Source organism: Amblyraja radiata, chromosome 2, assembly GCF_010909765.2.
Source record: "Amblyraja radiata isolate CabotCenter1 chromosome 2, sAmbRad1.1.pri, whole genome shotgun sequence".
Taxonomy (NCBI): domain Eukaryota; kingdom Metazoa; phylum Chordata; class Chondrichthyes; order Rajiformes; family Rajidae; genus Amblyraja; species Amblyraja radiata.
The window spans coordinates 41,787,888-41,801,974 of record NC_045957.1 but is presented as its reverse complement, the minus strand read 5'-3'; the positions used below and the strand labels follow the sequence as shown (position 1 = coordinate 41,801,974).

The following is a 14,087-nucleotide window of genomic DNA, read 5'->3' as shown; positions in this document are numbered from 1 at the left end:
ACGGAAGTGAATAATTTCCACCTCTCTCCTATTGTGGACAATTCACTGAACTGCTGCTCAGAACTTGCTCCACAATTGCATATTCAATTTCCATTCTCAATTCCATTCTCCATTACAATCTGAGTCCCATCACTTGCCCCAATGTAATTATTGAAGAACTGTAAAATACAGTGACAATCGATTCTGCCAGACTTCCGCCGAGTCAAGAAGTTATTGGAAAGTTCCAGTGAAGGGGCAGTGCAAGATGCAAGTGGGAAATACTCCACTCGAATCTAATGACAATAGAAGGCATTGAGGGAGATTCCCAGCTTGTTTAGGAATGTCTGCACAGCACGCCATCAATCTCTTGAGAGGTAGAGGTTTATCGTGGACACTGATGTTGGGGGAGTCCAAAACCAGGGGCCACAGTTTAAGAATAAGGAGCAAGCCATTTAGAACAGAGACGAGGAAACACTTTTTCTCACAGAGAGTGGTGAGTCTGTGGAATTCTCTGCCTCAGAGGGCGGTGGAGGCAGGTTCTCTGGATGTTTTCAAGAGAGAGCTAGATAAGGCTCTTAAAAACAGCAGAGTCAGGGGATTTGGGGAGAAAACAGGAACGGGGTCCTGATTGGGGATGATCAGCCATGATCACATTGAATGGCGGTGCTGGCTCGAAGGGCCAAATGGCCTGCTCCTGCACCTATTGGCTATTGTCTAAGAAATCATCCCAGTGAATCGGTTTGTCTTCCTCTAGGATGCAGACCGGTCAATAACTGGGTTCCATTTATATTGGGCCACCGAATAGGTCCAGGGCCAGACAATTGCAGGCAAGATCATTTCTGTCAGACTCTGTCAAAAGAGCTGGAGTTTTGCCCACCCGCTCAATTTTCAGAATAAAACAGGTTCTTTAACATTGCTAAATGACAGTCACTGATGCAGCTGCCATTGTGCCACCAGGCATATGGAAATCATGAAGTACAAATTCACCTGTCAGTTCCATCAACACCGGAGGCATTAATTTTCCAAAAGTCTTTTGAGCTCCTGTCAGATTCAGTAGCTTTCTTCCTACCAGGAGATGAATTAAAGATGCAGAGCTCCAACCTTGTATTGCTATCGCAAGAATATTTTCTACACTAATTTTAATTGTGCAAGTCAATAAAAAAAAACGGTACCACAACATGATCATGGCAGGAATGTGCTCCGAATGATTTAGTGTAAACTCTCCTGTTCATTTCAGATTCTCATATCATAAACCTCAGATCATACTGCAAGTATGGTCATTTCAAATAAGCACAGGTTCAACAAAAAGTGACGTTTACCACTAATGAACATACATTTTGCGAACATTTAATTTAAACTTAAAATGCTGTTGAATTAGAAATAAAGGCTTGCTTAATTTGGTATATGTACCATGGATATTTTCTTTCAAGTGCATGAAAGTGGTTGATCAAATTTTCAACTGCAAAGTATTGTTTTTTTATTATTAATTTTTGTTCCAACAGCATTGCCTTCAAGAGTTTTCATTACCATCTTGCTTGAAATAACTGTAGTCCCTGCGCATCTGCCTTGCAGTAGTAAATGCAGTATAACCTCTCACTCGGTAACTGTTCCATAACTTTTATTGGTTCCAATGCACGCTATACGGACCTTGTCACCTTGGAAGGTTCTATTTCTAATGGTCTTTTGTTTCCCTGCAGGCATCGATGTCATGCTCACTTTACCTTCTCACTCATCCCAGATCATCTGTACCTCCAGCTTTGCTTTGGATTTGAAAAGTGAACAAATATTTCAAACTACGAGTCATGTAGCACAGAAACAGCCTCTCAGCCTAACTCTCCCATTCTGATCAAGATACTCAATCGAAGATAGTCCCATTTGAAAACCTTTGGCCCATATGCCCTTAAACATTTTCTATTCATTTACCTGCCTAAGTACCCGCTTCAGTGTCATCTGCAAGCATACTAATCATGGCTTGCACATTTTCATCCAAATATTTCATGTTAGCGACAATAGCAATGAATGCTGCATCAATCCCCAAGGCCTCAAGTCTGAAAAAAGAACCTTCTACCATCGTCGGCTTCTTACCATGAATTCTGTGCCAGTAGTCTGGGTCTTTTACCCAGAGTGGGGGAAATCAAGAACGAGAGGACATAAAGTGAGCTGGGATAGATTCAAAAGGAACCAGAGGGGAAACCTTTTCATACAGAGGGTAGTGAGTATGCCAGAGAAGGTAGATGAGCAGGTACAATAGTGATCATGGTTATGAAAAATTATAGCAGGCTCTTGATTAGCTGGGCAAGTGGGCTGAGGAATGGCAAATGGAGTTGAATGCAGATACGTGTGAGGTGTTGCATTGTGGGAAGTCAAACCAATGCATGCTGTTCACAGTGGGGCCCTAGGGAGTGTTGTTGACCAGGGGGATTTCGGAGTACAGGTACAAAGTTCCCTGGAAATCTCATCACAAGTTGCTAGAGTGGTCAAGAAAGCTTTTGGTACATTGGCTTTCATCAGTTGAGATGCTGGGATGTTATGTTACTGTTCTACAAAACAGTGGTGATACCATACTTGGATGTTCAGTTTTGATGACCCTGCCGTAGGAAGAATGTAATCAAGTTGGAAAGAGTGCAGAGATTTATGAAAATGTTGCCAGGACTAGAGGGCCTGAGCTATAGAGAGAGAGGTTGAACAGGTTAGGACTTTATTCCATGGGAGAGGATGAGGGGAAATCTTATTGAGGTGTAAGTTCATGAGGGGAATAAATTAATTAGATGCAGAGTCTTTTACCCTGTTTAGAAGAACAAGAACCAGAGGACATATGTTTAAGATGATATGGGCAAGATTTAATACTAACCCGAGGGGCAACTTTGTCACTCAGAGGGTGGTGGGCATATGGAACAAGTTGCCAGAAGAGGTGGTTGAGGCAGACACTATAATAACATTTAAAATACACTTGGACAGTTACATGGATAGGAAAGGTGTAATGGGATATGGGCTAAACGGGACTAACTTAGATACGTGGCAATTTAGTCAGCATGGGGTGGGCTGAAGAGCCTATTTCCACACTGTGTGAATCTACAACTCTAACACTGCACAAAGAAATAAGTGCCGCCTGGACCTGCTGAGTATTTACAGTATTTTCTTTGTTTCCACAAAGTTCAGATCAACTTCCAGAGTGCGGAAAGATGACCGAGTGGTCAAGTCATCACACTTGTACATAGGTATATTTTCAAAAAATTGCAAATGTTAAAAAAAAGTAAAGAGAATTCATTACAATTATGCTGCTATAATAAGTTATATCTGCCTGGAGCTTCTTTACAATGCAAAACAAGTAAAAGTAGAACTAAAATGTATATGGTCACAGACAATCTGGTGATGGAAAGTTATGGGCACATGAGTGTTGCAAAGAGGCACTCATTTACTTTGGGTATCCATTACCTTATAAACCACAAAATGCAAACATTCTATCAATTGTAGATGTGTTAGGAAATCTATTAATTAATAAAGTCTGATTAGTAAAATTTCATCACACATCATCACTTAAATATAGGCTTTGAATTTGATCGCTAGCATAATGTTTTATGTGGCAGGTAATAGCCTTCCTTCCATATGAAATGTGATAACTTGGTAACTCCCTGCAAATTGTGGTGAACTGTGACACAGGACATGATTTCACATGAAGGCCACCAGCTTGCAGCAGAGATGTCAATCATCATGCCTAGCAAAATTGGCATTCTCGCTGAAATATTGCAGTACAAAGCATATCTTTGAAACTCTGTAGCCTTGAACAAAGGAGCAGGCTGTAACTAGGAGTGAAGGTTTGCATCAAAGTCATTTATAGGACCCATCGCTCCCTGAACCTCAGTCAAGCATTTTGTCAGTGGTACAAAACCCACGAAAAACCATTTACAGTCGGGACATATTCTACCCCAAAGTTAAGACCTACTGCTTCCTTTGTTAGGAACATCGACCACAATGCTCATTATCCTGGGTGCCCACCTTTGGAATAAACTGATGGAAACATAGGATGACTACTCCCATCACCATCCTCCCTCTCAAAGGCAAATCTGTCCCTTGGAAACAAAGTTATAGAAGATCACTCCAGAGACTTCATGCACTTGGAAACTAGTGTAATTTTTGCACATAACTGAATAACTAGACCATCTGTGATCCCTGAAACTCTCAGATCCTAAATCGCTATTTTAAAGCACACTTCAAAGCATGAAAATTATATTCTGGATTTATGTTCTTAAAAGTCAAAGCAAATGAGTAATCTACAGCACTCAATAGCTTTCACAACATTTTCAATAATAAGACTGTAAGTATACAAATAACCACAGCTCTACCTCATCATCACATCTCATGATTTTAATTTTCTCCCAATTGTTAACTTGCTTGTCCAGGTACAGCAGGTACTTCCAAGGTATAGCAGGTTCCGGCTAACATCCAGACTTAGGTCAACAGGGGCAGGCAATCATCATTTTATAAAAGCTCAGCCATTTACTATTAACTTTCAATGGACAAATGAATTTTTCTGTCAATGTCTGACTGTTCATTGATGAGCAAAAGCTGAATTGGACCATGATTACACAAGGAAGGTGCGAGCACGATATTCTGATTAGTGGCTCACCTTTGGATTTGAAGCCCATCAGTTAGATTTCTACTCTTGCCAAAATCAAAACAGCTCTTCTTACAAATTACATTTTGTGCAACTATAATTAGCCTCTTGAGATAAACCCATTCTTATCATTCTCATCCCTCTTCAAGGTTTGACACAAGAAACCACAGCATCCTCTTCCAATATCTCATACAAATTAACTAACTAGATAGGTCAAAACATAGCTTTTTTCTAATCTTATATATTGTTTTAGCCATAGAATCTCCAGCAACTACTTCTTTTTCACATATCCATACTGTTGGCCCTACTATCCCAAGTACCTACTCTGCACCCCTCCTAATTTTCTTCTGAACACATCCCATTAATAACTACATCCCAAAGCATAAGGCATTTCCACATAAACTCAGAACGCATCTACTTTTGCCTTACCATCACCTCCCATGGTTCTTGAATGGTAGAGATATTAAAATTCAGATGACTTGTCTACTTGTCTTTGTACTGTTCTCCCAATTCCCAAGAGCTTCCGTTGTAGCCATGGCAGATGCATTCCCCTTCTCTTACCCATAATCACAGTGTCCATATGCAACACAAACATGTATCTTACAATAAATTTGATAATGGTTCCAACAGTGAAGGCTACATTACTATTGATACAAAGTGCTGGAACAACTCAGTGGGTTCATTTACTCCAGCTCTTTGTGTCTTTTTTGTAAACCAGAATCTGCAATTCTTTGTTTCTCGGCTATCGCTCAAGTTAACCTGGGCCTCCCGTTAACGTCCACTGTGGAATTTTTGTGGGCCCTGTTCTAAGGAGACATCTGCCTTGTACATTATGTTTGACTTCATTGTTAGAATCATCAAGCACAGGTCTGAATGCTGGACAAGCAAGTTAACAATTGGGAGTAAATTAAAATCATGAGATGTGATGATGAGGTAGAGCTGTGGTTATTTGTATACTTACAGTCTTTTAGGATGAGGCTTCTGAGAGAGCTGGTATGTGTTCAGAAATAGGATGCGAACTTGCAGGACACAAGTTCAAGAAACATTTAGACAGGTACAAGGATAGGACAGGTTTAGAGGGATATGGACAAAATGCTGGCTGGTGGGACAAGTGTAGCTGGGACATTTTGGGCCAAGGGACCTATTTCCACACTGTATCACTCTATAACCCTGACACCAGAGGTAATGATGCAAGATGAGAAAATGAATCCAAAAGCCACAAAGAGTGAAGAACAGCCCACAGCCGAGGAAGAAATAAAAACTAGCTCTACATCTAAGATAGTCAAAAATGCTGGAGAAACTGAGCGGGTGAGGCAACATCTATGGAGCGAAGGAAATTGGCAACGTTTCGGGTCGAAACCCTTTTTCAGACGCTGCCATAGATGCTGCCTCACCCGCTGAGTTTCTCCAGCATTTTTGTCTACCTTCGATTTTCCAGCATCTGCAGTTCCTTCTTAAACATAGCTCTACATCTAGTTGTCTTTTGGATGAACATTGTTTCAACTTATTTTATAACCTTTACCTGTGAGGGAATTAGAACCTGCAATAGGTCAACCAGCTCAATAACATAAGGATGCAAGGCCCATATCGTTACTTTTATCATTAACACAAACCATTGTACAGATACAATTTATTTCCTTTTCTATAAATGTAGTTAATTATATGTAAAAACCACTTACTTCAGTCACTAGCTTAAAAGGGCCTGTCATGGAACTTAGTTCATGAAGATAGAGGAAAGCACAGCATCTGACGAATTCCAGTATACCTGCGTCTGTTCTATTAACAGTCAAGACAAGACAAGATTATTGCAAAAAAAAAACGCAAATATGGGCTGGAGCAAGCAGCTTTACTACAATAAAAACAAAGGTGAAAAATGACATGGCAGTTATAACAGAAAAAAAAGGTGCAAATCATGAGAAAGATGGACCAAAAAACTGAAATACATGTTTAAAAGTACATCCTAATCATTTCATAAATCTTGCATAATTCCACCTTTGAATTTAAGCGACAACTGCACCCACTGCCAAGGTCCAACATTGCTTTTATTATTATTATTATTCATGTCACAAGGTCAGGTTCACTCAATTTAGCCTTCCTCGGCCTTTCTTTACTCAAGAGGAAAATGTCTCAGTGAGCATTGAAAGGAACAGAATGAATTAAAATTCTGGTCACAACGCGACAGGAAGCAGATGGTTGCAGCGGAGAGAGTGTACAGGAGAACGCCCATGATGTTGTCTGGAATGGAGAGTTCTGAGGAGAGAGTAGAAAAGTAAGGTTTGTTTTCCTTGGAGTGGAGGAGGATGGGGGTGGAGGGGGCTCTTTATAGATGGAAACAACATTATGAGGGACATCAATAGGATGGTTGGAAATAACCTTTTACCCAAAGCAAAGGTACATAAAACTAGGGAGCACAGGTTTGGGGTAAATCGTATGAGGTTTAAAAGAGATCCAACCTTTTATACATGGGTGGTTGGAATCTGGAATTGTTAGTGAAGATAAGTACTCCCACCATATTTAAGAAGTATCTAGTCAAGCATTTGAATCACCAAGACACAAAAGGCTGTGGACCAAGTGCTGGTGAATGGGATTGGTACAGAAAGACACTTAATGGTCTGTAGACATGGAGGGCCAAAAGATCCGATTCAGTGCAGTATGACTGCATGACGCTTAAGGTGTAAAGGAGTATTACGACAAAAAATATCAATATTAAACATCTTAATCATCGTCAGTTACTAAGATAATGCAAAAAGAAAATTTAGATGCTGGAAATCTGAAATAAAAACAAAACATTCTGGAAAACTCAACATTTCAGGCAGCATCTGGGGAAACAAAAACAGACAACATTTTGAGTCTATGAACCTTCTGCAGAACTAGTTCAAAAGCCATGGAATTAAGAATAGAGAGATTAAAAAAGAGAACACTCATGGCAGGGATGATTATAAACTTCTAAACATTCACCACATTTCATTGTCGCTGAAAGAGATTTGGACAGATACATGCATAGAAAAGTTTAAGAGGGATATGGGCCAAATGTAGGTAGGTTGGACTAGCATAGATGGGCCATCTTAGATGGTACAGATGAGTTGGGCTGAAGGGCCTGCTTCTGTGCTGGATGGCACTAAATCAAGTAACTGCTTGCTCGGGGAACATTCTACAACAGTCCAACAAGTCATCCCCACAAGCCAAGGCTCCACCTGTAGATAAAACAATTTTCAAGCTGTATTTGGCTGTCACTCTCTCTGCAATAATGCCCACTCCTTGGCAGCTGCAACTGTACCTAGTGTTCTCATGAAAGATGTATTTTGCTGAGCCAGTTGCTGAAATGACAAGCTTGCAACATCTTCATCATGTCAGTGTATAGAAATAAATGGTGACATCTTGAAATTATCATGTTTTATCACAGAGTGTATGCAGTAATTAGAATGATTCAGTGGGAACCCACGGAACAAATACTTTACATCCTGGCTGTGTGATATTTCTCCATAGTCCTCTCATGTCTTTAGATGCTAACCTTAGCTCACTGCTAGTATCAAAAGGTCAGAGGTTCATGTTGCATGCCAGCGATCTGACTACAGAATCAAAACCAACACTTCAATTCATTACTTTAATGATGCTCCCATCTGTTCCCGATTTAGTCTGGATCCCCATTGCAAGAATGAAAATATGGAAGTCAATTTAGGGCAACAATGCATCCACATTGCACACATTTTCATAGATGCAGCCAAATGTCAACTTCAATATATTGTAACTGACCAATACATTGATAAAGTAAGTCATTAATTAAGGACAAAAGGAAGAATAACACTTGCCTATTCTCCATCATTAATCCAATAGAAGTCAGTGTCAAGATGACATAGCCAATTCCGAAGAGGATTGTTATTTCCGATGCAACCTGTGAACCATACAGAAAAATAAATGTTGAAAAACTACAATTAACAAACACCTGATGCTTTGAGCTCCAAACCTGTACCATGTAACAACCACAGATCTAGTATTAGGCCATTGAGGCTCGGGAATATAAGCTAAACTATCATTCTACAATTCTGTTGATAATGCAAAAAAGTTATTTTTGCTTTTCTATGGTAAACAAAGCCAAATATTATATTTCATTGCTACTGGAATAGGAGCCTGGTTTGCAAAGGAGAATAAATTGAAATGACATTTTCAGAACAAAGCATTTCACATCCAATAAGTCACTCTGAAAGCTTGTGAACAAATGCCACAAACAAATTGCATGAACAAAGTCTCTGAAAATCAATGGGGAAAAAAATATCAAGGCTGGCTAAGTTATCAAATAAAACTTTGCACTCTTCATTGCAAAGGCAAGAAATGCAATGGTTTAAAGGTCAATGGGAAATATGACATCTCAAGCAATCTAAAGCTTTTTCAAAACAACACTGAATTGTCAACCTGGATTACTTGATGAAGACCCCAGAATAGTGCTCAAATGCAACCGTTCCAGAAATTCAATACATTTAAGTAGAATGAAATATAATTTTATTTGAAAGCTTTACTTGGTTGATGCTGTGGCATTGTGGACGATGCCGGGTTCAGCAGTGACCACACTGACACTCGCAATTGGGTAAACTCACGTGATTTATTCTATTTACAGTGGTAAGAAAGTCCAGGACTGCATGGAGGCACTGTCCCTCGCAATCAGAGCCCATGTGCAATGACGCTGGTAATCTTAGGATTGGTCCAACAGCTTAATCCTGGTCTTTGAAGGAGGAAGCGTGGCGATTTCACGTTTGCCTTGAGAGGAGGTGTTGACAGTAGAAGTTTCTTCCAAGTGGCTCAGCTTAGGGCTTGAAGAGGCGACATTGGCGGTCTCTGGATTATCGTAGCGGCCAATCTTTGCCTCTTGGCGCTGGTGGTCTCGTGTTTGTCCCGGTGGCTCAGTCTTAATTGAACCAGTGACAGGGGGGGGGGAACAGAACTATGAGGGAGGCATCCCACTCTGTTTCTCTTCTTCCCTCTGGGGAGAATGCATGAGTTTTATAGGGAGTCAGCTGAAAAGGTTCAGGTGTCCAACCCAATGTCAGCTGATGGGTCCCAGCTGTTACAAATTATGCTGGGGATTGGCCTCTCGTGGTCTGTCAGCAGTGATCAGAGCGGCATCCAAGGGAAGGGCCACTGTCACATCCCCACCCCTCAGAACAATCCTGGAACTTGAGAGCATTGGTCTTTTGTCAGTTTCTCACCATTTTCTGTTCACATTGTTCTGTAGCAATTGTCTAGTTAGTGAGTTAAATATCACTAAACCAAGAATTATTTGGAGACCTCTGAAGACGTGGAGTTCCACTGTGAACATACCCATGGCAGTACGCTTGCTCAGCACCAGAGGCTGGGGCATCATTCAGTATGAAGGTGATTTAATATTCAGTTTTCCTTTTCAAGAGAAGTACTTTTGAATGATGCTCCGGCTACAAGATGGGGACTGATGTATGTTATGGCACATCCAGAAAAAGGAAACATCAAGGAAACTTGGGACACAGGAGAAATTCTCCATTTGGATTTCTGACGTAAGCTACTTCCATCATGCGAGTAGCCATAGTCTTGCCTCCATTCCCCACCAGCGTGGCGTCAGGGATGATGCCGGGTTTGGCAGTGACCACAGCGCCACATACAGTCTGGTGAACTCAGGTGATTTATTCTATTTACAGTGGAAAGAAAATCCAGGACTGCATGGGGGCGCTGTTTCTCACCCTCACACGAGTGATGATGCTGGCAATCTCAGGCTTGTCTCATTAGCTTTGTCCCGGTCTTCAAAGGCGAAAGCATGGCGAGCTCTGACTTCTTCCTGCTGTTCATCCTTGCCATGAGAGGAGGTGCTGGCAGCTCAGCTTTGGGCTTGAAGAGACAATGCTGACTGTCTCAGCATTATCCTGGTGGCCAGTATTTGCGTGTGCAGTCCCTTAATGTCAGAGGGCAGGAATCTCATGCTTGTCTGCAATCTCTGCAATCACATGCTTGTCCTTCCCACTCAAACAGTCTCAGGTAGGGGAGCTGGCTGTCTCGGACTTTCTTCCCAGCAGTCCAGTCTTAGCCATACAGTGGCGCTGGTTTGTGACTTGGGTTTGTCCCAGCGGCTCAGGCATCCGTCAACCTGCTACAGGGAAACGTAACTAGGAGAGAAGTGTTTCACTTTGTCTCCCATCCTTCTTCCTTTTCTGTCTGGCTAGAATGCCTGCATTTGAAAGGGAGTAGGCTGACAGGGATCAAGTGACTAAACCAATATCAGCTAATTGGCCCCAGCTGTTATCAATGATGCTGGGGATTGGCCTCTCCTGGTCTGTCGGCTGGTTAAAGAGACCAAATGAGTTTAAGGGATCCAGCAACATCCAATGGTGCTGTCACAATGCATAATGCATTTCCATTAACATAAATTTGGTTCTGTGTGCAATATGGTGCACAAACCTTCAAAGGACGTTGACCATGTGCAGTGCCCTAATGTTTTGTACAACAAAAGGCCACATACTGCACTTTTGAGATTGATGAAATGTATCAACCTTAACTTCTTCAGTATTAGTTTAAGGTCTCATCCGAACTTGGCCATTGTTGGGGAATTTAACAATGAAGACTTTCTGAAGTTGTATCGAGGTTCCCCAAGATGAAGAAGGGTTTCGGCCCGAAACGTCGCCTATTTCCTTCGCTCCATAGATGCTGCTGCACCCGCTGAGTTCCTCCAGCAATTTTGTGTACCTTCGATATTCCAGCATCTGCAGTTCCCTTTTGAACACATCCCCAAGATAAATGTTCTCATCACATCAGAAATGCATCCAGCCAATTTCCCCCAAAGATGCAATCAGTCTTGAGTACCTGCTGAAGCACTGTATGACCCTTTGGATCAGTCCTTAACACCATAAATACATTTCACCCACTCTCCCCAAAGTTCTCCTCTATCTTCTCCCCAAGTTCCCACTCATCTTCCTGGCACTTTCTGATGTTCTCTCCAATATTACCCACTGACCAACTGATTTCCTTGAGTATTACACACCCCAACCCATCACTATAATCTACTCATTCTGGCATCTGCTGAGCTTGGACTTTATTGAGCAAACTTTCATGTGATTTGGCTATGAATATGAAAGATGGGATTTGCTGGTTCTACTGCAATATTTAGTTGTCATGCAAGGTGGAATATGAGTTCCTCTTGGCTTTAATCAAAACTAGACCCCCACATTATCCCTAACGTTAAAAGTAGATTGACAAGTTTCTGGTTAACATCTTCAAACCTGATGATGAGCTAACTGCACCTCTGCAAAGCTATAACCCAGCATTTATTGGAGGCAAGAGGGAAATGTTGATACAGAAACAGAATCCATAATTGTTGGGATCACAAAGGTACAAAATGAGAACTGGACCAGGACTTCCATCGTTGTTTAATACTCACCATGAGTGAATCATCAGTGAAGTCAAGGGTCTGTTGGAAGGTAGAAAATTCAACCATAGGAAGAAACAAATTAATGGGTGATGGTAGAGGGAGAGAGTTTGAAAAAAATAGTAGACTTGGCAATTAGTATGGGACTAGCAGAGATTGTGTCTTATCACAATTGATGGGTTGCCCTTTTACATGACTCGCATGCACTTCTTTGCAAAGTTATATCCAAGCTGTAGACTCTGTGCAAAGAGATAGAGTAAAGGCCCTGTCCCACTTACGTGTCCTTGGCCCGCAAATTACGCGACCTCGTCGTCGCGTTGAGGCTCACGGGCATCGTGTGGCGCGCGGGGCCAATCCCACTGCGAAGCGCGGAGGGGTATGGAGTTGTGCACGGTATCGCGCGGCGCTCCGAAGTTTTGTAGCGAACAAAATCTTTGCACGCCACCAGCCTCTCGCGTAACTGACGGCCAAAGTGGGACAGGCCCAAGACCCTGGCGCGATGCAACGTCTCACCTCCAACAGCAGCAGAAGCAGGCAAACGATTGCCAAGCTTGGCCTGGGGCTCACGCCCGTTGCGGTCCGGATCCGCCCCCATTTCTACTCCCAGAGCAGGGTCAAGAAAATTGAAGATAGACACAAAATGCTGGAGTAACTCAGCGGGACCGGCAGCATCTCTGGAGAGAAGGAATGGATGACGTTTCCTGTTGAGACCCTTCTTTCAAGACTGAAGAAGGGTCTCGACCCGAAACATCACCCATTGCCTCTCTCCAGAGATGCTGCCTCTCTCCAGAGGTCCCGCTGAGTTTACTCTTGCATTTTGTGTCCAACCTCTAATGGCGTCACGCGCTGCAGACGGCTGTGCGGACGCATGAAGTCGCACGTGACCTTGGCGGGACCGGCGTGCCTCAACATAACCATGAGGTCTCGTAATTAGCATGCCAAGGAAACGTAAGTTGGACAGGGGCTTTAGTAATTGAAATAATACAAGACAGGTTTACTCGTGCTACATTGATAGTTTGGTACGGGTGGGTTTAAAATAGATTGGCAGGGGTCAGGATCCAATGAAGGACTTAGGCAGGCGAGAGGCTGGAAGTTGCTACAGAAGCTGATGAAAGAAAGTTAATTGTGCAGAATAGGCATGAATATTGATATAGTTCTTCCAGTGTAGCGTGGAGCATCTTGGTTAGCATGGGCAGATTGGGCTAAAGGGCCTGTTTTCATGCTGTATGAGTCTATTGGCCTTACAAACTCTGAATGCTCTTTGAAAAAATTATTAAAATCTGAACAAAGTCAACTGATCACTTTTGTATTAGTGTTCTGGTTTCGATCCAGGCTTTCATAATGCCATGAGGAGGATCTCATCAGCAGTTTGCTAAATTGGAAGTTTTTCATTGTTGTATCACTGACTGATGGTGCCAATTGGTGGCACACATGGAGGGCCGATTTCTCCTGATGCATGTATTCAGAGAAGAGCTACTGCTCAAGAGTGTTTGAAAGAAAAATCTTTGACATTCTAAATTGAGCAAAGCATGTGTATTAAGTTAAAGAACAAACACTTACTGAATTGTTGGCAAATATTTGTATATAAATGCCCAGAATAAAGAAAAAATGCAGCACTGCATACATCTGAAGCCATGCTGGGATTTTGGGATTGTATGGAATCTCCTTTCCACTAACCTGAAATAAAAAACTTTTTAATTAATACAGTACTTGGATTATTTCTCAGACTAAATATGGCCTAAAATAAAATTCCAGCCAACATTTTCCTTAATATATCCTAATATATATTTTTGCTCCTTTGATGTCATTATCATATAATTGAACACATGATTGAATTTCAGTTATGTTTCTTCAATTTGAGGTGTACTTGCACAGATATTTCATTGTAATAAAGATTATACTGTACAAGTAGTGAGTGAACTCCCAATCTTCATCCACAATCCTGACAGGTAGACAAAAACAAGTTATGCTTGTGCATACAGGAAAGATAATAGGGGATCCATAATCATGATAATCATATCTGGCATTCACAAATTCCATTTTCACAATGGAACATTCCTAATATTGGAAGGATTTGGGCACACTCTATTGAACTTTACTACTTTCTAGCTG

At 41.6% G+C, this 14,087-nt stretch overlaps 1 protein-coding gene across 1 annotated transcript in view; it reads right to left on the bottom strand.

Annotated features, from left to right (window-relative positions):
• Nucleotides 1-14,087, bottom strand: part of agmo (alkylglycerol monooxygenase) — a 340,436-nt gene that overhangs the window by 86,186 nt on the left and 240,163 nt on the right. The window contains exons 10-12 of the mRNA XM_033045572.1: nucleotides 13,536-13,652; nucleotides 8,404-8,486; nucleotides 6,274-6,370 (exon numbers count right to left, since the gene is read on the bottom strand). Of these exons, the coding sequence (XP_032901463.1) occupies nucleotides 6,274-6,370; nucleotides 8,404-8,486; nucleotides 13,536-13,652 (297 nt within the window). The remainder of the gene's footprint in view (nucleotides 1-6,273; nucleotides 6,371-8,403; nucleotides 8,487-13,535; nucleotides 13,653-14,087) is intronic.